The sequence below is a fragment of the Amblyraja radiata genome, chromosome 7 (genome assembly GCF_010909765.2).
Source record: "Amblyraja radiata isolate CabotCenter1 chromosome 7, sAmbRad1.1.pri, whole genome shotgun sequence".
In the NCBI taxonomy this organism is placed as follows: Eukaryota; Metazoa; Chordata; class Chondrichthyes; order Rajiformes; family Rajidae; genus Amblyraja; species Amblyraja radiata.
Window position 1 is genome coordinate 53,398,708 of NC_045962.1, and position 24,989 is coordinate 53,423,696.

General features: G+C 46.6%; 1 protein-coding gene across 5 annotated transcripts in view; it reads left to right on the forward strand.

Moving 5' to 3' along the window:
- The first annotated feature begins 2,700 nt into the window (after positions 1-2,700).
- The window catches only part of LOC116975427 (aryl hydrocarbon receptor-like), a 143,815-nt gene continuing 121,526 nt past the window's right edge, over positions 2,701-24,989 (forward strand). For 2 of the 5 annotated variants that reach the window (XM_033024534.1, XM_033024539.1), the window contains exons 1-2: positions 2,703-3,134; positions 3,240-3,427. In XM_033024534.1, the coding sequence (XP_032880425.1) occupies positions 3,076-3,134; positions 3,240-3,427 (247 nt within the window). In that variant the 5' untranslated portion in view covers positions 2,703-3,075. Of the gene's footprint in view, positions 3,135-3,239; positions 3,428-24,989 lie in introns of all 5 variants that reach the window. The other 3 variants (XM_033024538.1, XM_033024535.1, XM_033024536.1) reach the window with 3 other exon arrangements.

The following is a 24,989-nucleotide window of genomic DNA, read 5'->3' on the forward strand; positions in this document are numbered from 1 at the left end:
TTCAGTTCAATCCAAGTTTGTGGATGACACAAAGCTGGGTGGCAGTGTGGGCTGCGATGAGGATGCTATGAAGCTGCAGGATGACTTGGATAGGTTGGGTGAGTGGGCAGATGCATGGCAGATGCAGCAGGATATGAGGTTATCCACTTGGTGGCAAGAACAGGAAGGCAGATTATTATCTGAATGGTGTCAGATTGGAAAAGGGGAGGAGCAACCAGACCTGGGTGTGCTTGTAAATCATTCACTGAAAGTAAACATGCAGATGCAGCAGGCAGTGAAGAAAGCTAATGGCATGTTGGCTTCATTGCGAGAGGATTTGAATGTAGAAGCAAGGAGGTCCTACAGCAGTTATACAGGGCCCTGGCGATTTTGGTCTCCTAATTTGAGGAAGAACACTATTTCTATTCAGGGAGTGCAGCGTAGGTTCACCACGTTAATTCCCGGGATGGCATGATTAACATATGATGAAAGAATGGGTCGACTGGGTTTGTATTCACTGGAATTTAGAAGGATGAGAGGTGATCTTATAGAAACATATAAAATTCTTAAGGGGTTGGACAGGTTAGATGCAGGAAAAATGTTTTCGATGTTGGGAAAGTCTCAAACCAGGGGTTACAGTTTAAGAATAAGGGGTGGGCCATTTAGAATTGAGATGAGGAATTTGTTTTCACCCAGAGAGTTGTGAATCTGTGGAATTCTCTGCCACAGAAGACATTAAAGGCTAATTCACTGGATGAGTTAGAGTTATCTATTTGGGCTAAAGGGATCAAGGGATATGGGGAAAAAGCAGGAACTGGGGTACTGATTTTAGATGATCAGCCATGAGCATATTGAATGACGGTGCTGGCTCGAAGGTTCGAATGGCCTACTCCTGCACCTATTTTTCTATGTTTCTATCCTCTACCTCAATAGCATGCTCCTGCTCTTTCTATATATCTGAGGCATTTTGTGACTGGAAATTTAAGTACTTTTGTTTTAAATATATTCAGTGATTTAGCTGAATATATTACCAAGTGTTTTGGAAAACTGATGGAAAAGCTCAGCAGGTCAGGCAGCATCAGAACATCAGAGAGATCAAGTATAGACTAGGCAACCACTTCGCCGAACATTTGTGCTCCGTCTGCCAGGGTCTGATGGAGTTCCTCATTGCCAACCATTTTAACTCCCCGTCCTATTCCCTGGCCAACCTGCCTATCCTCGGCCTCCTCCATGGCCAGAGTGAGGTCACATGCAAACTGGAACAAAACACCTCATATCCCATCTGGGTAGCTACAACCCAACATCATTGATGTTGAATTCTCCAGTTTTGGGTAATCCTGCCACCCCATCCCTGCTTCTCTCATCCCCAGCCCACCCCTGCCATTCAGTTCATTTCCCCTCCTCCGTTTGCTTATCTCCCACCCCATTCTCCTCTGGGTCCCCAAATCCCCTGGCCACCCCATCACCCCGTTCCCTTCCACATACCATTCCTCCCTCTGGTTCCACAGTGCACACCACATCTTGCTTCCTAGGTAAACAAAAATGCTGGAGAAACTCAGTGAGTGAGGCAACATCTATGGAGCGAAGGACTAGGTGACGTTTCGGGTCGAGACCCTTCGTCTGAAGAAGGGTTTCGACCCGAAATGACACCTATTCCTTCGCTCCATGGATGCTGCCTTGCCCGCTGAGCTTCTCCAGCATTTTTGTCTACCTTCGATTTTTCCAGCATCTGCAGTTCTTTCTTAAACATCTTGCTTCCTGATCAGATTCCACAATCTGTACCCTTATCACCTCCTTCCTTGGTGACTATCTCCACTCACCTGACTCATCTCTCAATCAGCCCCTCCTCACTCGAATCCACCCGTCACTTGCCAGCTTTTGACCCACTCCTCCCCCTTACCTCTTTCTATCCTTTCTCCTCTCTACTTCATCTGTCTGAAGAAGGTCTATCTATTTCTTTCCACATATGCTGCCTGGCCCGCTGAGTTCCTTCAGCAGTATTTCTTTTCTTAACTCAAGATTACTGCATCTGCAGTCTCTGGTGTCTTCATCGGAGCACGTTGTCCTCGATCGAGAGGAACTGCAGAAGAGCTACAGTGACTCAGAGTCACGCAGGGAAGGGAAAACACCCCAGAGGGGGGCACATGAGTGGCAAGGGTGCCGGGTATAATTATGTTTTTTTGGGAACTCTATACTAATAGAACTCTTGCATGCCCTCGGTGGTCCACCTTAACAAGGTCGTAACCGATAGGAGAGGAATTAGGCCATTCGGCCCATCAAGTCTACTCCGCCATCCAATCATGGCTGATCTATCTCTCCCTCCTAACCCCATTCTCCTGCCTTCTCCCTATAACCGTTGACTTCCGTAATCAATAATCTATCTATCTCTGCCTTAAAAATATCTACTGACTTGGCCTTGACATTGCGTTTGCCGTCCTGTGGGACACTGCATCTTCTCGGTCAGGTACTTTTTCTGTGCAGTTTCTGTGACTCACCGCTGAAGTCATCGCACAGGGAATCCGAACACAAGCACAACATCTCAGGCCGAACAACAACAAAAAAGGGTAAATAAAATGCCTAAGTTGTGAGTTGAAGGGTTAGCGTCGGCGTCATTTGAGTGCATTCTACTGCCGCCTCCCCCGTCCCCCCCTCCTTCAACCACTGTTCCAAGTGCGGCACCTCCGTGTACAGCCACCCCCCCTCGCCGCTTGCAGCTGCTTTTCCGGGAATGTGTAGCAGGCAGGAACCAATGATGTGAAGCGGGTTGTACGTAGCCCAGCCCAGACAGAGGCAAGAGGGAAAGCAGAGAGGCGCACACTCACAAACACACAGAGCGCAATAGACAGGGAAAGGTCCTGGTAGCAGTGGGAGGGGGACATTGGCAGGACTCATTGCCGGAGCGTCTACGTTCCAGCGGTAACACGACGTCTTGAGAGCTGAGATCTGGGCTCTGCGACCGAGCACGGATTAGTAGGGCGGCGCTGTGAGTCTGGAAAGCACCGTCTCTCCCAGTCCGGGAACGTGGCCCAGAGGCGCCCTCGCCCCGTGGATTTACCTCCCTGTGGTTTATTCCCCGTGGATATAATCGCCGACAATATGTTGAGCCGCGGGGGGGTTTACGCCGTGAAAAAGAGGAAGAAACCCGTGCAAAAGAGGTAAGGAGGAGAGGCAAGAGCCTTGCCGGGAGAAAGGGAGGGTTTCCAAACAGTGCTGGCAGTTCTGGTAAAGTCTGATTCTCTTTCTCCTCTTGAAATCGTTAGCCCCAAGCCGTCTCCCGTCGACAGCGTGAAGTCCAATCCGTCCAAAAGGCACCGGGACCGTTTGAACTGCGAGTTGGACAAACTGACCAACCTGCTGCCCTTCAACGACGATATCCGCGCCCGGCTCGACAAACTCTCCGTGCTGCGCCTCATCGTCGGCTACTTGAAAGCCAAGAGTTTCTTCAGCGGTAAGAAGGAAACTGAGTTAACTATACATCGAGCTCCGAGTTACTGAGAAACGCACATACCTAAACATGGGCACACACACACACACACACACACAGGCAGACAGTCCCACACATAGGGACAGTGTCAAACATACACACGCATGCACATACCCTTACACAGACTCACACGCACAAGCAGATCTACACACAAGTCCGACATACACACACACACATACCCATACACACCAAACACACACACACACATCCATACACAGACATTCACACACGTCCACACAAACGAAGTCAGATCGACATACAGGGACAGAGTCAGACATACACCCAGCCACAGACACACACACAGATGGAAGTGCGTACACGCATTTGGTGTACACAGACATTGAGGCACAAGTATATGTACAGACACATCCCCACACATGGGCTGGGTATCGGGGGCACTGTGCATCCCGGATCGCGTGTGTGCCTCGCCCGCACGGCAGACGGCAGTCGCCTCTCCACCCTGCCCGAAATCGGCCCAGATCCGGGATCAAACGCACATTTTTGGCAGCGGTTCCGGAATGTGCGAGTATGTAGTTGAAGTTGAAGAGTGCGCTGTGCGGTGAGAGGCCGTTCAGTTTGCACTTGAGAGAGTGAACAATAGTGCCTGTCCCGCTGAGTTACTCCAGCTTTTTTGTGTCTATCTTCAGTTTAAACCAGCATCTGCGGTTCCTGCTTACACAAGGGGTTAACGTTGCATTTGTTTTAACCCTTGATAGTCTGGGCAGCTTTTCCTCGTGTGCGTGTCAGCTCTCAGCGTCTCCCAGTCCCGACTGCCCCGCGGGTCTCTTTTCAACAGGCGGTCGGGAGGGTTTGTGTCGCGGGCGTCCCCGCCGGGTCCCAGTCGGAGCGTGGAGTAATCCGCTGGCTTTCAACAGCCGGCTGAGATGCCTAGCACGATATGACGGCCTCACCCCAGTTGAAACAGCGGGGGAAAGAAAGCTGTGTCATTCAGCATTGATTGGCGACGATAGACACAAAATGCTGGAGTAACTCAGCGGGACAGGCAGCATCTCTGGAGAGAAGGAATGGGTGACGTTTCGGGTCGAGACCCTTCTTCACATTGATGTCAGGGGAGTGGGCGGGACAGAGATAGAATGTAGTCGGAGACAGTAAGACTAGTGGGAGAACTGGGGAGGGAAGGGATGGAGAGAGAGAGAGAGAGAAAGCAAGGGCTATTTGAAGTTAGAGAGGTCAATGTACATACCGCTGGGGTGTAAGCTGCCCAAGCGAATTATGAGATGCTGTTCCTCCAATTTGCGCTGGGCCTCAGGTTGGAGGAGGTGCAAGTGAACCTTTGCCTCACCTGAAAAGATTATCGGTGTCCTTGGATGGAGTCGAGGGGGAGGTAAAAGGACAGGTGTTGCATCTTCTGCGGTTGCAGGGGAAAGTACCTGGGGAGGGGGTAGTTTGGGTGGGAAGGGATGAGTTGACCAGGGAGTTGAGGAGGGAATGGTCTCTGCGGAAAGCAGAGAGGAGTGGAGATGGGAAGATGTGGCCAGTGGTGGGATCCCGTTGGAGGTGGCGAAAATGTCGGAGGATTATATGCTGTATGAGACGGCTGATGGGGTGGAAGGTGAGGACAAGAGGGACTCTGTCCTTGTTACAAATGGGGGAGGGGGAGCAAGAGCGGAGCTGCGGGATATTGAGGGGACCCTAGTGAGGACATCTCTGATGACCTGTTATGGAAAACCCCATCCTGGGCACAGATGCGGCATAGATGGAGGAATTGGGAGATAGGGATATTACAGGAAGCAGGGTGGGAAGAAGTGTAGTTGAGATAGCTATGGGAGTCAGTGGCTTTGTAATAGATATCAGATTGTAGTAGAAGTAATAGATGTCATGATTGGCGGTGACTTTGGCGTGTCCCAGATCACTCAAATTTACCAGCCAGTGTTTTCCTGTCGGGGCCTCTCATCGGGACTGGGGCAGAGGGGAAATCCTCTGGAGGAGAGACGGTCGGAGATGTCGACTGTCCATTCCCTCCACAGATGCTGTTCAACCCGCTGAGTATGCTGGAAATTGGAGCATACAAAAACAAGCTGCTAGAGGAACTCGGTGGGTTGGGCAGCGTCTGCGGAGGGAACTGGACAGCATTATTTGAGTCGGCACCCTTTGGACTGATGAAGTAGATGGAAGATAGTTGGTGGAGAGAGCCTTCATCAGATTGTGGTCAGGCCACCTCAGGGTGGGACCGAGATCCCAATGTGTCTGGAACTCAGCAGGTAGTTGTTTGAGAAATGTGGCAGAAGGTGTGATTGAAATTGGATTCTAACTGGTGAACAGAACTTGTGAGTGCTGTAGCAGGACAGGTTTGCATTGTCCTTGGAAAAGCTGTTTTCAATGATGTTAAACAATGGACGAATTAAAGAGGTGACATGCTCTGAAGTTGGCTCCTGAACCAAAAGTCACCAATCCATGTTCTATAAAGGCCTGAAGTAGGGTCTCGTCCTGAAACGCCACCTATTCCTTCTCTCCAGAAAAGCTGCCTGTCCCGCTGAGTTACTCCAGCAGTTTGTCTTCTTTTTTTTGTAAACTAGCATCTGCAGTTCCTTGTGTCTATATTGTACCCTCTCCTCCACCTCCACACTCGTTGTCTGCTGGAGGAGTGTGTGGTTGGCACATAATTTGGGTAAACAAATCACAGAGTCTTAGATGGGGCACAATGGAAGTCATCCACCCACCCCCACTTGTACTGAGTGTTCATGTCTGTGTTAATCCCCCAGCAGGATAACTCTGCTGGCTGTCAATTGATGCTGGGCCCAGCCCATCATGAGTCTGGGTGGCATTCAGTAGTTTTAATGAACCTCCCAGGTTGTTTTGATGTTAGCCAACTTCCTCCTTCCAAGTTTATTAGGACTGTACAATGGTTTTGCTGCATCTGTAACTCTGGGGAGCGCAGTGAACCCTGAGGCAAGGACCACCCTGGAGAGCAACATTTGCTTGTGCCATGAGCCAGAGTGCCCTCCCTACTGGCTTTTTCTTGGTACATCAGACGATGGGTCTGGATTGCTACCATGCTTGCAGAGGGACATTAGTGGACATCATCTTGTACTGTATATTGGGTCTCAGTGTGTGACTAACTGAGTGAGCGAGCAAGAGGGCAAATGGACACATGAGAAGCATTCCTCATGGGATTCTTGCTGGAAAGCTTTGCTCCTGTGCCGGTCATTATCAGTGGTGCAGCAATGGAGTTATATGCTCTGCTTTCTCACAGAGCGTTAGGAAAAGCTTGGCAGCAATGTGGCTGATCATACTTGCATGACATTGTCAAAACCTGTGTGAGTGAAGAATGACTAACAAGACTGTAACATGGGACCACACTGCAAGATGAATGAGAGGGGATGAGGATTAATAATAAACAGGACCATTGCTTTCTAATGACTGACTGGACAAACCAAATCTCACTTTAATTGCATGAATATCCATGCTGTTTTGGGGATTATTCTGTTATGGAAGAAGTATTATCTGTGAAGATAAAAACATCTGAATTGGCCAACCACCGCCACTTTCAGACAAGTCAGAGTCTATTCTTTTTAAAGATAATAAGGGGCAAAGGGGTCCCGACCCTAAACATCACACATCTCTTTTCTTCAGAGATGCTGCCTGACCCGCTGAGTTACTCCAGCACTTTGTGTCCATCTTTGGTACAAACCAGCACCCACCGTTCTTTGTCTTTACATTTCTCTAATATGTCCAAGGCTGTTCTAAACAGCTTGGCAGCGACCTAGCCTCCCACTCCCAGGGAGAGCATTTGTCATAAACCAGCTGGTGGCCTCTATGTTGTCGTACCGGTTGTTCACCCTGGTCCCAACCTCTTTATTTGTCACCATGATCCAGAGGAGGTTGGTGAACTTCTTCTGGGGGGAGAAGAGTCATTGGGTATCTGCTGGGGTTCTGAGTCTCCTGTTGGAGGAGGGCGGTCAGGCGCTGGTTCGCGTCTGTACCCAAGTGGCGGCTCTCCGTCTCAGGACCCTGCAGAGGTATATGGATTCCGAGTGTCCCCCAAGATGGCCTGCGCTGCTGGGTACTGTCCTTCCTGTATATATTGTCCTTCGTACGGTATTGTCTGTATTATTTATTGTGGTGTATGTGGTGGTTGTATTGTACTGTATTGTATCTGTCTGAGAGCGAACCAAGACACATTCCTATCAACTTGTTGACATGGCAATAAACTTCTTGAATCTTGAATCTTGATTCTTTACTGCCAGGGTCGCTGCCTCCAGGAGGGCACACAGCTCCCGGTAGCGGGCATTAGTCGACACGCTAGGTGGGAGTTGCCTGGCTATTATCGAGATATACTTAAAGCCAGGAACCTGGTCACCTTCAGCCAGGGCGCTGCTCCTCAGGGGGAGGGGGATGTTGTGGCTGCGAGGGTGGACGGTCCTCACCCTGTCACGGAGGGTATCAAGGAGACGCGTGTGCGTGGAGCGATTCCGGCTGAGCTTACCCCCGCTCCGTCGGAATTGCTCATAGGACCTATGGCCCGGGACCCTTCCCGAGAGCCGGCCCCACGCAACATGAGCTGCCTTTCTGAGATGCCCAATGTGCTGTTCCGTGACATTGAGAGACGCGTACTGTACAGGCTGCGCCTGCACTCCCTACACGCCCTCGCCCTCGTCTTCCATCCCGACATGCTCTGGCGGTCCATGTTATCACCTGACGGCGGGAATGGTCCCCAGTAGAGGTCTCTTTATAGGGGAGTGCTCCCCCTTTACATTGGGGACCTGGGGTGGAGAGTGTTGCACATGGCTGCGGCCTGTAACAGATACTTGAGCTGGTTCACGGACTCGCCAGCCGCCTGTCACTTCTGTGGTGAGGGTCAGAACGTGTTCTGTATGTACATGCAATGTGAGAGGTTGGAGCCCCTGTTCGACTGAAGGGACTGTTCCTCAAGTTTTGGCTACATTTTAGCCCCACACTCCTGATATTTGGGCTCCCGGTACAGAAGGGAGAAGATCGGGAGGGAGGTGGGGATCTCCCTGTCCGTCTGCTCCTGGGCCTGGCCAAGATGACCATTCGCAGGTCCAGGCAGTGGGCAGTCGATGGCCCCACCGGGGTTGACAGCCTGCCCCTTTTCCGGGCCTATGCACGTGCCCGCGTGTCTCTGGAGAGGGAATATACGGTGTCCACGGGGACTTTGGGGGCCTTCCGTGAGCGCTGGTCTCAGTGGGAGGTCGGGTGTTTTGTTGATAAAGTTGGCGATATATAAATTTGATGATCGTTTGTTTGTAAACTGTCAGCCTTTGATTGTGTTAATCCTCCGTATGTTTATTTTTATTTTTTGAATAAAAGTATTTGTATAACAAAAAAACATTTAAAAAAGGGCTGGCACAGACACTGCGACAGAATCTCCAAAAGACGTCGGGTGGCTTCCACCATCAAAGACAGATATAGTCATTTAATGGGAAAAGCTTTGCATTTCTTTTATTTCCTCATGCAATAAGCACAGCTCAGCGATGTAGAGCAGCTCTCAGTACTGCAGGTACCCCTGGAAACTGGCTGATAGCATGATAACTGGTATTAGTACATGACAATCTTTCCACTGTCCGTATGCAAACAGTTACAGGTGTGTCATGTTTGCAGGTTCTAGGTGTGTGCTTTTGCACATGAGCTTGTTTATTTGCCTAAGCACTATACTAATAACTGTTAAGCATTGGAGTCGTATTAACAGCTAACGATGAACGTGCTCTCTGAGGCATCTAGGAGGTGACATAAATGCCTATTGTTAGAAAATAATAAGTCAGCAGTAGAATTTCGATTGGCACTGTGGATAGAACATACTTGTGAAATCGGTAGCTGACCATTCTGAATGCCTTTTGGGTGAGTTGTTAACCCAAGATCCTCCCTTTCAGGTTGATCTGAAAGAATCCAGGCACCAGTTTGAAGGAGAGCAACAGAGCACTTTCTGCCATTCTCAACATTGTTTAGCTTAGCTTTCAATCACTTCTCAAATAGACTATCTGGCAGTAACCACGTCAATGTTTCAGTCTTGCTCTGCATAATTTAGCTGCTTCAATTCTTAAATTACACGGGGACTGCACTTCTTAATAAAGGCTCACTTTTGCTGTGAAAAACCCCCCAATCTGCTGGAGGAACCCAGTGGGTCGAGCAGTGACTGTTGGGGCAGATGGGGTAGGGGGAAAGAACTGTCGACATTTGAGGTTGGGAACTTGCATCAGGACCAGGAGTGGGGAAGGGAGATAGCCGGTATAAAGAGCAGAGTGGGAGGGGTGAGGGGAATTGGGAGGTGGTAGGTGGGTCGAGGAGTGGAGAGGAATGATAGGCAGATGGAAGCATAAGGGGAAGGGGTAGAGTTAGGAGGCAGAGACAGGGGGATGATAGATGGAAGCAGACAAGGGGAAAGAAAGGCCACATGGAGGGCGAGGAGGGTGAAGATGGAGATAGCTGCTGGAGGGTGAGAAGTAAGGACACAAAGGCTAAAGGTGCTGGAAATAATAAAACATTACTTTTGCTGTAAGTGAAATTCATTTCACTGCACCTTCGGGTGTATGTGACGAATAAAATTGACTTTGACTTTTGTTTTGAGAGTTACTATAGATAAGAGATGAAAGCGACTCTGTAAGTTCATCTTTGTTTGAAAATGGGATGGATTCTGGAGTACCCTGCTGATAGCGGTGGCACGCAGCTGTTAAGGGAAATCTCGAACTTGGGACAACCTTAACACTGAGAAAATTGACCAAGTACAAACAGACCATATTTTGGAAAAACATTGTTTTCCTTGTGAAATTTCCCTTCAGGGGTTGGTGTTTTGATGTGTTCACTTCCTTTCACCTTATCTTTGTGATTCGATTTTTGTTACCATTTGCAAGACCTCAACTATGTAATCCACATTGAAATGCTATGCATCAGTTTTATGTTTTAAGAAATGTTACCTGCTTTCTTCTGTCCATGGCAAACAATAAGCCAACCTTCATGAAGAGTCTCCTCTCTTTTGTACGCTTCATTATTTAAATAGATACTGGATTCCCAAAGTTAGCACAAACTAACTATAGTATAGTATAATTAAACTAAAGTATAGCAGGGAAGTACCTTGTCATTTGTATTCCTCAGCTAATACCCCTAACCTATTTTATCAGGCTGTTCATGAGAACTTGGTGTATGCAAACTGGCTCGCTCAACTCCACTACACAAGGAATGTTGCATTGGATATGATGCAAGAGTTCATGATAAGTTAATGATATTAACTGAGTTGTATTATACTGTTCTGAGTTAATTATATTAATTACACTAGGTCAGAGATCAAAATGCAGTCAAGGTGCATTCCTGGTATCTTTAACATTGTGCAAGCTTTGTTATGAACTTGAGGGTGTTGTTGTCTTTTAATGCAAACCGTGTTGTTCGATAAGATCACCCATTCTGAGACTCGTGGATAAAGAAATCTGCGGTCTATTGAATCCAAATTGGATATTATGCTCCCTTAATGCATTTGAAAGCTGTCCGATTGACCGACCGACTGACTGACCATGATCCCAGGATCCTCGCTGCCTAGCGACCATAAAACAAAGCGCGGGATTGGTCAATTTGTGTCCGACCTCAATGTCAAACGTGCATTGATTGGGCAATTAGCAAATTTGAGGTTTTTCTCATATTGCTTAAAAATGTGCAGGTTTTGGTCTTGGTGATTTTCAGGTATGATTTATATAATATCTTTACACAATATGTTAAAAATTCAGGTAGTTCCGTGAGCTGGGTCACGAACCTGAACGAAAAAGCTCCTCGGCCCACAGCCTATCTTATTTAACAGGTCGATGACACTAATCAGGCATTGAATTTTAAACATTGTATTTTAGCTCGACTGCAAAAGGGCTGAGGATGGTAGATTTTATCTTGGTTCAGGGTGTGGTGCAAGCTAATCGCAGCAGAACTCGCCCTGAAGAGAGGAAGTAGCATTGGACAGTGTCAAGTGCCACATCACACTTGGCAACTGTTTGAGGGCTCTTTCTACGGATCTGCTGTTAAGTTCAGTGGTATGCAGACCAATAGCAGCTGGCTTTACTCAGTCACCATAGTTGAGTAGTTAGCTCCTGCTTCGTTTTGCCTCCACCTGAGTTTGAGAAGGGCAGGGGCGGTGGAGCAAGAACAGACAGCGGCTCTGATAGAATGTAGAAAGAAGGAACTGCAGATGGTTGTTTACAAACAAGATTCAAAGTGCTGGAGTAACTCGTGGCACAAGACGGCACCCCAGGGAAGGGTTGAGGAAACGCATGTAGCGCTTCGCTGGCTGTGGGCCTGCGGGCACAGCTCCCGTCTGACTCCCGACCTCTCTGGCCACCCTCGGGCCTGGGGGGGGGGCAACTCGGGTGGGTGCGGGACAGCGCCGGAGAGCCGTGATCGATCCTGGCTGCGGATGAGGCGCAGGTCTGTGCCAAGAGTGTTTTGGCACGTCTCCCTCCTCCAATCACCGGGCTCTATCCTCAGTCCCCCCCCCACTCCTCCCTCCTCCAATGATCGCGCTGAATCATCATGTCCCGCCCCCATTGCCTGCTGACCGACGTCTCTTTTGTTCAATCGGAGCCCTCGATCATCAGTCCCACTCCCATTGTCTCGCGGAAAGTGGAGATTTCACCGGGTTTTAAAATCCGGATGACAAAAACTTGGGGGGGGTGTCCCCCGCCTCTCAAAACAGAGGGATTTCCGCCCCTGGTGCAAAAGCACGTCAGTAAATGTACAAGAGCAGAAGGTCAGTCCAGGATACCATGCTGAGCCATCAGCTTTCCAAGACACAGTGCTTGGAAATGGAGGATTTTGGATAGTTGAAAAGATTGGCAATGAAAATGTGTTTTGCCTATCCATCAGCATTTTCACATAGAGCCTTATTACAATTAATGGTCTACATTGTCTCTGCCCTGCCATTCAATGTGATCATGGCTGATCAGACCAGGCCTTGCCTTCTCTTCCATAGGACACCGAATTCCAGAGATTCACCATCACCACCTCGAGAAATGTTTTTACACATCTCAGTTTCAATTGACTGATCCCTTATCTTGTAACTGTGTCCCCGCATTCAAGACTCTCCCATCAGTGAAAACATCTCCACATCTATCCTTGGGAGAGATCCCTTGGGATCTTAGGGTTTTTATAATAAGGTCACCCTTCATTCTTCTAAATACCCTGGAATACGAGACCCAACCTCCCTTAATAGGACGGCACTCTCATCGCAGGAATAAGCCTGGTAAATCTCTATTGAAGTACCTAAACACTTTTCCCTGTCTAACACCTTAAAGTTTATGCCCTTAAGTCTGGGGAAGTGAGCTTTATTAATTAACACTTAAGTCTCCTAGTTCAGTGTCCTTGGCAATGGCTCTGAACTACACCGTGAACATAGGGGGTCTTCACCACAAGTGCATGGGGCTCCGTAGATGCAGTCATCTTTGTCCATTACACAGTCAGAAAGTCTGAATTTGTAAATCAACAAAGTTGCAATTGCTGGAAATCTGAAATGAAGTCCACACCGACCAACAATCACCCGTACACTAGATCTATGTTATTCCAGTTTCATACCCTACACAACTAGGGACAAGTTACAGTAGTGAATGAATTTACAAACCTGCAAGTAGTTGGAATGTGGGAGGAAACTGGCGGACCTGGAGAAAACCCATGGGGTCAAAGAGAAAAAGTACAAACTCCGCACAAACAGCACCCATAGTCAGGATCAAACCGGGGTCTCTGGCGCAGTAAAGTAGCAACTCTACCGCTGCGCCACTGTGCTGCCCACAATGGTGAGGCCCGTTCGTGCAGTGCATATTCAGACTCACCTGGTGGAAGCCAAGATAATCCTGGATGGTGGAGGATGTGTAAAACACATATCCTTCAGCGGTGACAACCAGAATAAAGCCATTCAGAGCCTAGAAAACAGCACACAGGAGCATAAGTACCTGAAATCAGCTAATGGCACTGAGGACCACAAAACAAGCTAATGGCACTGAGGACCACAAAGCTGACCACGATGGAGCCAGTGAATGTTTAATGAATAAATCTTTAACCATGCTTAAATGACAGACAAAATATGGGTTGGAATTGGATTTGGGACCTTTTGGAGCTTGTTTTTGTTTGGTTGCTAAAGGAGTCCATAGGAATCCGCTACATGTGCCCCATACACCACATGTGCAGGGCAGGCAAATCAATGAACAATACAGAGCTCAGCATAGCACCTTAGAGCTAAGGCGATGCAAGGCCTCATCAACTCACGAGAGTACATGACCACCTGTCCTCGCACAATGAAGCGGCCATCCGATGTGGCTGGTGCTGTGATGGAAGATGATGTCAAATGTTGTGAGGAAAAAGGAGGGCACCTCTCTCACACACAGAGGGTGGGCTTCAGTGTCTGAGCAGAGATTTGTGCCAGTCTTCCTCTAGATGCCTCCCGCCTCCATGGCAAGACGCCAGGTTTCCTGACAGTTTAGAGATAGTTCAGTTTCGAGATACAGCACGGAAACAGCCCCATAGGCCAAAGAGTCCGCATCAACCAGCGACCCCCGCACGCTAATACTATCCTACACACACTAGAGACAATTTACAATTACACCAAGCAAATTAACCTACAAACCTGAACGTCTTAGGAGTGTGGGAGTTACCCAAAGATCTCGGAGAAAACCCATGCGGTCACGGGGAGAACGTAAAAACTCCATACAGACAGCATCTGTAGTCAGTATCGAGCCCGAGTCTCCGACATTGTACTCGCTGTAAGGCAGCAACTCTACTGCTGCGCTACAGTGCCGCCCCATTCTCCCATCTATCTGTCCATTAGCTGGTGCCTGGAGAATCTATTATCTAAATGGTGGCCGACTAGGAAAAGGGGAGATGCAGCGAGACCTGGGTGTCATGGTACACCAGTCATTGAAAGTAGGCATGCAGGTGCAGCAGGCAGTGAAGAAAGCGAATGGTATGTTAGCTTTCATAGCAAAAGGATTTGAGTATAGGAGCAGGGAGGTTCTACTGCAGTTGTACAGGGTCTTGGTGAGACCACACCTGGAGTATTGCGTACAGTTTTGGTCTCCAAATCTGAGGAAGGACATTATTGCCATAGAGGGAGTGCAGAGAAGGTTCACCAGACTGATTCTTGGGATGTCAGGACTGTCTTATGAAGAAAGACTGGATAGACTTGGTTTATACTCTCTAGAATTTAGGAGATTGAGAGGGGATCTTATAGAAACGTATAACATTCTTAAGGGGTTGGACAGGCTAGATGCAGGAAGATTGCTCCCGATGTTGGGGAAGTCCATGACAAGGGGTCACAGCTTAAAGATAAGGGGGAAATCCTTTAAAACCGAGATGAGAAGAACTTTTTTCACACAGAGAGTGGTGAATCTCTGGAACTCTCTGCCACAGAGGGTAGTCGAGGCCAGTTCATTGGCTATATTTAAGAGGGAGTTAGATGTGGCCCTTGTGGCTAAGGGGATCAGAGGGTATGGAGAGAAGGCAGGTACGGGATACTGAGTTGGATGATCAGCCATGATCATATTGAATGGCGGTGCAGGCTCGAAGGGCCGAATGGCCTACTCCTGCACCTAATTTCTATGTTTCTATGTTTCTATAACAGCATGGAAACAGGCCCTTCCGCCCAATTTGCCCACACCGACCAACGTGTCCCATATGCCTGCGTTTGCCTCTCTAAACCTATCCCACATATGTACGTCTAAATGTTTGTTCAATATTGCGATAGGACCTGCATCAATTCCCTCCTCCAGCAGACTCATGACTAAAGAAACCTGAAGTCTATTGAATCTGCTTTCATCTGTATTACTGTTCTCGTTGGTGTCCTTTTTTGTGCCCTCTGTGTTTATTTTGAGTTTTCCATTACTTTGCCTGCGATCAGGTGAAATGTGGAAGAATGGCCGGAAGTTGGTCATGGAAGACGTCAGGTTCTTGACTGTGAGGCTGACACAACTTTAGCTGATTGGTTAAGGTGTCTATATAGTGGATCGTATTACTATCCCTGGCTTTGGTTTCTGGTATACGATACCCTTGAAACGTACCTGTCATGATATTAGTACTCCCAGTGGAACAAGCACACCAATGACTCACCTACATGCACTTGTGATATGCAAGCAGAGCTGTCAGTGTGAAGAATAATATTTACATCCAAGAGCTCGTGAAATAATTCTCCCTGCAAAGCCCTGCTCTGCAGTGGGTTACAACTGAGTGACTGGCAATGTTACCAAAAGCATCTAATCATGAGAAGGGCAATCATCTGTGGTGTCGGAAAAAGGCCTTCAATAAAACTTTTAAGGCCCAGGGTATTAACTAATATTGTGAGTGGCTCTTGCTTTACAGTGGGAGGATAGCCTTCGAGGAAAGTTGTGACTGAGTCAGGCACAAAGTCTTTGGGTGGAAAGACGATTAAGATCTCCGCTGCAAAGTTTCCGACCAGTTCACGAGAGAACATGAACCACTTTTCATTTTTCTTCCCCCTCTCCAGTTCCTTCCTCCTCATTGGCCTTGTGGAAATCATGTGCAGATTCTGAAGCAGATCCCTGCTAGGGACACCTGACATTTTGTGTCCTCGATGAGGAACGTCCTACTTCCCACCAGTTGAAACATTATTAGATCCACGTCCAGCAAGATCCAAAATATTGTGCCAAATTTCAAAGTTTCAATTTCCACAGTATTTCCTACCCCCTTTTTAAGATTTTTACTTCAGAAAAAGAAACCTTTCCCCTGAATGGTTTAGCAAATAACTCCAGCTAACCAATAATTTCCTCGCTGGAGTGAGCAGCTTCTGCATACCTGCCTCAACGCATTCTGCTGCCGTTTTAAATGTGGAGTTGGAAATTATGTAAGAAGGTGCTGATTTATGTCTCAGTTTCTTGTGTGTAATACCTGAACAATCAACCAGTTTTTTCATTCCTGACTAGTCCCGTGACTTGGACTAAGAAGGATGTTGGATTGAAAGTAGACACAAAATGTTGGAGTAACTCACCAGGTCAGGCAACATCTCTGGAGAGAAGGAATGGGTCACGTTTCGGGTCGAGACCCTGCTTCAGACTGATGTCAGGGGAGTGGGTGGGACAGAGATAGAATGTAGTAGGAGACAGTAAGACTAATGGGAGAATTGGGAAGGGGGAGGGATAGAGAGGGAAAGCAAGGGCTATCTGAAGTTAGAGAAGTCAATGTTCATGCCGCTGGGGTGTAAGCTACCCAAGCGATTTCGACTATCATCATTTTACATACTTCTATTAGGTCCCCTCAATCCCTGACATTCGAGAACAAACTCTTCAGGTTTGTCCAGCCTCTTCCTACAGTTCAGGCAGTTCAACCCTCTAATTCAGGCAGAATTCTGCTAAACCTCTTCTGCTCCTTTTCCAAAGCCCCCACATCCTTCTTTTAATGGGGTGACCAGAACTTTACACAACACTCCAAATGTGGCCTAATCAAAATTCTACAAAGCTGCAACATGACTAACTCACTCTTATACTCAATGACCCGACTAATGAAGGCAAGCATACCATATGCCATCCTTACCACTCTATCAACCAGTGATGCTACTTTCAGAGAGATATAGACTTGGACCCCAAGATCCCTGTGTATATCAATGCTGTCAGGATCTTGCTAGTAACTGTATACATTCCTGAAGAAGGGTCTCGACCCAAAACATCACCCATTCCTTCTCTCCAAAGATACTGCCTGTCCCGCTGAGTTACTCCAGCTTTTTGTGTCTATCTTTGGTTTAAACCAGCATCTGCAGTACCTTCATATACATTCCATGTACATTTAATCTCCCAAAGTGCAAAACTTCACACTTGATCGGATTCAACTCCAACTGCTATTTCTTTGCCCATTCTGTGGCTGATCTATATCCTGCTGCATGCATTGACAGCCCTCACTGTCCACAACTTCACTAATTTTGATGCCTTCTGCAAACTTACCAACAAACCCATATCCATTTGTGGTCAAGTCATCTATATATATCACAAACAAAAGAGGTCGCAGCACAGATCCAGGGATATGGGGAGAGGGCAGGAATGGGGTACTGATTGTGGATGATCAGCCATGATCATAGTGAATGGCAGTGCTGACTCGAAGGGCCGAATGGCCTACTCCTGCACCTAATGTATATTGTCTATTGTCTAGATCCCTGTGGAACTCCAGCATAACAGCAGGAGAAAAGTGGAAGGATAGTTTGTGGACAAACTATTTAAATGGTCTTGAAACATGAGTTCAAACTCCATATTTGTGAGGGCAAAGTCCACTTTGGCCGTTTGTGGAGTAACTCAGAAGGCCAGGCAGCATCTCTGGAGAACATGGATATGTGATATTTCGGATTGAGACGTTATTTCAGTCTGAAGAAGGATCTCGACCCGAAAGGTCGCCAGTTCATCTTCTCCAGAGATTCCGCCGTACTTGCAGCTCCTCTACCACTTTGTTTTTTTGCTCTGGTTTCCAGCATCTGTAGTCTGTTGGATCTCCATTTTGGTCTTAACAGAGTCCACTTCTCAGGCGTCACATTCACTGTTGCCGCCACTTGCTAAATATTTGGGAATTGGGCATTCCTGGCACGACCAGCATTTGTAATGTATCCTCAACTGCACTGGAACCGAGTGGGATTTTGCAGGGCAATTAATAGACTAATTACTTCCAGAGCAGGCCGGATAGCAGATATTCTTCCCTACGGGGCACTGATGTACCACATGAGTTTTATGACAGCACTTTAGCTGTGTAGGACCATTACAGATGCTAGGCTTTTATTCCAGAATGTCTCTGGGCAATTTCTGCTTTATGGAATTCAAATTCAAATAGGAGAATTGAACCAGTGAATATAGGGCACTTTGGGTTTATTTGGCTCCTTGTACTTTATATTTCTACATTTTTTATCATCGCATTCTGATGTAGAGCCACTCATGTTGTTATTTCTGTTTTTATTGCATTGTTTCTTTATACCTCATCCACTGCTGCATTGTGCATTGTTGAATAAAAATGCCTTCAATTCATATTTAATGAAATGGCAGAAGCATTAATGTTTAAACTGCTGTTCTTGCACTAATGTGTCTCCCAGCTCGAGAGGCTACCAGTGGATGTGTTGTTTAAAAATAAGAGTGCTTAGTTTTCCATAGTGCAGCAAATTAAACTTAATTCCTTGCGAAATTGCACCATGAGTCGATCCATAAAAATGTTGCGAAATGTTGGCTGAATTTTGTTTATCAATTTTTTTTCTCTTGGTCACTAGAGTAGTGAAGGTTTAACGCAATTTGCAAGCTGTGAGCACAGTTCATTACTGAGGGACAGCTGCACTGGGCATGTACAGGCAGAGTAGTGCTTGCTGAGGAACCACAGCTATTCTACTGTAACTGGAGCTGGGAGCTTCTGATCATACCATGTGGTATAGTTCCTCTGGACTGTTTTGCAAAGTAACTGCCTAAGTGATGAAGGTGTGACTGTCAGAGAATCATAGGCCTATCGACATTGAAACAAGCCCTGCAGCCCATCTTATCCAAGCTGACCAAGTTGGCATTCTGGGCTAGTCCCATTTGCCTGCTTTTGTCCCTCTGATTTCAAAACTTCCCTATCCATATCTGTCCAAATGTGTTTTAATGTTGTATAGTGACAAATGGATAATAGTGACTGACACTCTTTTGCCAATGTGGGATTCTTTTACTGAGGATTATATATAATTGGTAAAATGTTATATATAATAGCGTAGAGCCCAGCGGTAGAGTTGTTGCCTTACAGTACTCTCAGCACAAGAGACCCAATTTTGATCTCGACTATGGGTGTTGTCTGTATGGAGTTTGTACATTCTCTCTGTGACTGTGTGGGTTTTCTCTGACATCTTTGGTTTCCTCCCACACTCCAAAGACTTACAGGTTTGTAGGTTGATTGGCATTGTATAAATGCAAAAAAAGTTGTTCCTAGTGTGTGTAGGATAATGATAATGTGCGAAGATCGCTGGTCGGTGCACACTCGGTGGGCCGAAGGACCTGTTTCCGCTCTGTATCTCCAAACTAAACTAAACTAAATTAAATTTATAAACTAGAATTTGCTGAATCAGTAACCAGGTTGTGATTGATCGAGGGCTTTTGGGTGCTTCAAGGTTTCAAAGTCAGTTTATTATCACGTGTACCAATTAAGGTACAGTGAAATCTGAGTTACCATGCAGCCATACTAAGTGAAAAGCAACAAGACACACAACCACATAAAAGTTAACATAAACATCCACCACAATGGATTCCACATTCCTCACTGTGATCGAAGGCAATAAAGTTCAATCTTTTTCCTCTTGTTCTCCCGCTGTTGGGGCAGTCGAACCATCCACAGTCGGGGAGATCAAATCCACCGCAGCTGACTGTTGAAGCCCCCGTCGGGGTGATCGGAACTTCCGCGTCCAGGCGGTTAAAACTCTGTCCGCGGCATGGAGCTCCCGCGTCGGCCTCTTCTTACCAGAGACCGCGGGCTTCACCAAGTCCACAGGCCCCGTGGTTGGAGTTTCGATCGCCGGCAAAGGGATCGCAAGCTACACGGTGTTAAAGTCCCGCAGACCCCCGCCGCGGCTTAGAGCTCTCGTCGGTCTCCAGGAAAGGCCGCCAACTTCACAATGTTAGGCCGCAGTGCGGACGGTAATACGATATGTAAAACAATCGCATATCTGTCGAAGTAAGAGATTGAAAAAAAGCTTGGTTTTCTTGGTTTGATGTCCAGTGTTTTCTACAACTACACATGTATTGTGCAGTGAGTTGTGGAAGGGAAGGTCAGTGTTTGGAACTAAACGTTTATTCACTGAAGGAGCACTTGGTGGTTTTTGCTCAAAGCTCGAAGTAACAAGGGCTGATATGTTTAAAAAAATTCTAGGACAGAACTTTTGAAAATGGAGTATTTCTCATTGAGGTTTAGGTTTATTATTGTCACATGAACAAACATATAACCATATAACAATATAACAATTACAGCATGGAAACAGGCCATCTCGACCCTTCTAGTCCGTGCCGAACACGTATTCTCCCGTAGTCCCATATACGTGCACTCACACCATAACCCTCCATTCCTTTCCCGTCCATATAACTATCCAATTTATTTTTAAATGATAAAATCGAATCTGCCTCCACCACCTTCACTGGAAGCTCATTCCACACAGCCACCACTCTCTGAGTAAAGAAGTTCCCCCTCATGTTACCCCTAAACTTCTGTCCCTTCATTCTCAAGTCATGTCCCCTTGTTTGAATCTTCCCTACTCTCAGTGGGAAAAGCTTATCCACGTCAACTCTGTCTATCCCTCTCATCATTTTAAAGACCTCTATCAAGTCCCCCCTTAACCTTCTGCGCTCCAAAGAATAAAGCCCTAACTTGTTCAACCTTTCTCTGTAACTTAGTTGCTGAAACCCAGGCAACATTCTAGTAAATCTCCTCTGTACTCTCTCTATTTTGTTGACATCCTTCCTATAATTAGGCGACCAAAATTGTACACCATACTCCAGAATTGGCCTCACCAATGCCTTGTACAATTTTAACATTACATCCCAACTTCTATACTCAATGCTCTGATTTATAAAGGCCAGCACACCAAAAGCTTTCTTTACCACCCTATCTACATGAGATTCCACTTTCAGGGAACTGTGCAGTTATTCCCAGATCCCTCTGTTCACCTGCATTCTTCAATTCCCTACCATTTACCATGTACGTCCTATTTTGATTTGTCCTGCCAAGATGTAGCACCTCACACTTATCAGCATTAAACTCCATCTGCCATCTTTCAGCCCACTCTTCCAACTGGCATAAATCTCTCTGTAGACTTTGAAAATCTACTTCATTATCCACAACCCCACCTATCTTAGTATCATCTGCATACTTACTAATCCAATTTACCACACCATCATCCAGATCATTGATGTACATGACAAACAACAGTGGACCCAACACAGATCCCTGTGGCACCCCACTAGTCACTGGCCTCCAACCTGACAAACAACCACCCACCATTACTCTCTGGCATCTCCCATTCAGCCACTGTTGAATCCATCTTGCTACTCCACCATTAATACCCAACAATTGAACCTTCTTAACCAACCTTCCGTGAGGAACCTTGTCAAAGGCTTTACTGAAGTCCATATATACAACATCCACTGCTTTACCCTCATCAATTTCCCAAGTAACTTCTTTACAAAATTCAAGAAGATTAGTCAAACATGACCTTCCAGGCACAAATCCATGTTGACTGTTCCTAATCAGACCCTGTTTATCCAGATGCTTATATATATTATCTTTAAGTATCCTTTCCATTAATTTGCCCACCACTGACGTCAAACTAACAGGTCTATAATTGCTAGGTTTACTCTTAGACCCCTTTTTAAACAATGGAACAACATGCGCAGTACGCCAATCCTCCGGCACTATTCCCGTTTCTATTGACATTTGAAATATTTCTGTCATAGCCCCTGCTATTTCTACACTAACTTAGGGAATATCCTGTCCGGATCTGGAGACTTATCCACTTTTATGTTTCTCAAAAGTGTCAGTACTTCTTCTTCTTTGAATCTCATAGTTTCCATAGCTACTCTACTTGTTTCCCTTACCTCACATAATTCAATATCCTTCTCCTTGGTGAATACCGAAGAAAATAAATTGTTCAATATCTCCCCCATCTCTTTTGACTCTGCAGACAGCTGTCCACTCTGACTCTCTAATGGACCAATTTTATCCCTCGTTATCCTTTTGCTATTAATATATCTGTAGAAACCCTTTGGATTTACTTTCACCTTACTTGCCAAAGCAACCTCATATCTTCTTTTAGCTTTTCTAATTTCTTTCTTAAGATTCTTTTTACATTCTTTATACTCCTCAAGCACCTCATTTACTCCATGCTGCCTATAATTATTGAAGATCTCTCTCTTTTTCCGAACCAAGTGTCCAATTTCCCTTGAAAACCATGGCTGTTTCCCAGTCTATGTGTGGAAAATTGAAATCTCCCACAATCACTACCTTGTGCTTACTACTAATATCTGCAATCTCCTTACATATTTGCTCTTCCAATTCTCGCTCCCCATTTGGTGGTCTATAATACACCCCTATAGGTGTTGCTACCCCTTTCCCATTTCTCAGTTCCACCCAAATAGCCTCCCTAGACGAGCCCTCTAATCTATCCTGCCAAAGCACTGCTGTAATATCTTCCCTGATAAGCATTGCAACACCTCCACCTCTTGCCCCTCCAATTCTATCACACCTGAAGCAACGAAATCCTGGAATATTTAGTTTCCAATCACAGCCCTCCTGCAACCATGTTTCACTGATCGCCACAACATCATACTTCCAGGTGTCAATCCAGGCTCTAAGTTCATCCACCTTTCTTACAATGCTCCTTGCATTAAAATATACACATTTAAGAAACCCACCCTCTCTTATTCTCTGTTTATTGTCTTTTTCTTCTCTCTCCCCTACATTTTGGGTCAGACTGCTACCATTCTCTGCCTCCTGCCTCACACACTGACTGCTAGCTTTCCCAATTTGAGTCCCTCCCCCCAACCATACTAGTTTAAAGTCTCCCCAGTAGCCTTTGCAAATCTCCCCGCCAGGATATTGGTCCCCCTTGAGTTCAAGTGCAACCCGTCCTTTCTGTACAGGTTGCACCTTCCCCAAAAGAGGTCCCAATGATCCAGAGACTTGAATCCATACCCACTGCACCAGTCCCTCATCCACTCATTTATCCTCCACCTCGCTCCATTCCTACTCTCATTGTTGCGTGGCACAGGCAGTCATCCTGAGATTGTTACCTTTGCAGTCCTTCTCCTTAACTCTCTACCTAACTCCCTAAATTTTTCTTTCAGGACCTCTTCTCTTTTTTTACCTATGTCGTTGGTACCAATATGTACCATAACCTCAGGCTGCTCTCCCTCCCATTTCAGGATTTCTTGGACACGTTCAGACACATCCCTGACCCTGGCACCAGGGAGGCAAACTCACTCCGGGTCTCCTGTCTGCGTCCACAGAATCGCCTATCCGACCCCCTGACTATAGAGTCCCCTATTACAATTGCCCTACTCTACTTTTCCTTACCCTTCTGAGCAACAGGACCGGTCTTTGTGCCAGAGGCCCGGCCGCTGTCGCTGCCCCCAGGTAGGCTGTCTACCCCACCCTTACTCAAACATGAGTACTTATTTTCAAGGTGTACAGCCACCGGGGTACTCACCAGTCCCTGCCTCTGCCCATTGCCCTTCCCAGAGTTGCCCTATAGTGGAAACTTTGTTTTAGAAACATAGAAAAATAGGTGCAGGAGTAGGCCATTCAGCCCTTTGTGCCAGATCATGGCTGATATGATCATGGTTGATCATCTAAAATCAGTATCCCATTCCTGCTTTTTCCCCATATCCCTTGATTCCTTTAACCCCAGGAGCTAAATCTAAATCTCTCTTGAAAACATCCAGCGAATTGGCCTCCACTCCATTCTGTGGCAGAGAATTCCACAGATTCACAACTCTCTGGGTGAAGAAGTTTTTGCTCATCACAGTCCTAAATGGCCTACCCCTTATTTTGAAACTGAGACCCATGGTTCTGGATTCCCCCAACATTGGGAACATTTTTCCTGCATTCTAGCCTGACCAATCCTTTATGAATTGTATATGTTTCTATAAGATCCCCTCTTTTCCTTCTAAATTCCAGTGTATACAAGCCCAGTCGACCCATTCTTTCATCTTATGTCAGTCCCGCCATCCCGGTAATTAACCTGGTGAACCAACACTGCACTCCCTCAATAGCAATAGTGTCTTTCCTCAAATTAAGAGACCAAAATTGCACTCCTAATGTTGGCTCCTAATTTGAGGAAGGAGCTTTTTGCTATTGAGGGTTTGGACACGCTAGTGGCAGGAAACATGTTCCTGATGTTGGGGGAGTCCAGAACCAGTGGCCACAGTTTAAAATAAGGGGTAAGCCATTTAGAACGGAGATGAGGAAACACTTTTTCACACAGAGAGTTGTTAGCCTGTGGAATTCTCTGCCTCAGAAGGCGATGGAGACTTGTTCTCTGGATACTTTAACGAGATAGCTAAATAGGGCTCTTAAAGATATCTCGGGGTCAGGGGATATGGGGAGAAGGCAGGAACGGTGTTCTGATTGTGGATGATCAGCCATGATGACATTGAACGGCGGTGCTGGCTCGATGGGCCAAATGGCCTACTCCTGCACATATTGTCTATTGTCTATCCAAGTCACCCTGCAGCCTCATAGCATCTTCATCGGAGCTCACACTGACCCCCAGCTTTGTGTTTTCCGCAAACCTGCAGATGTCACATTTAATTCCCTTGTCTAAATCGTTAATATATATTGTAAATAACTGGGGTCCCAGCACCGAGCCTTGCGGCACCCCACTAGTCACTGCCTGCCATTCTGAAAAGGACCCGTTAATTCTTACTCTTTGCTTCCAGTCAGTCTGCCAACCAGATCTCTATCCATGTCAATACCCGACCCCTACTCCCAATACCCTGTACTCTAGTTTTGCACACTAATCTCTTGTGTGAGAACTTGTCAAAGGCTTTTTGAAAGTCCAGATACACCACATCCACTGGCTCTCCCTTATCCATTCTATTTA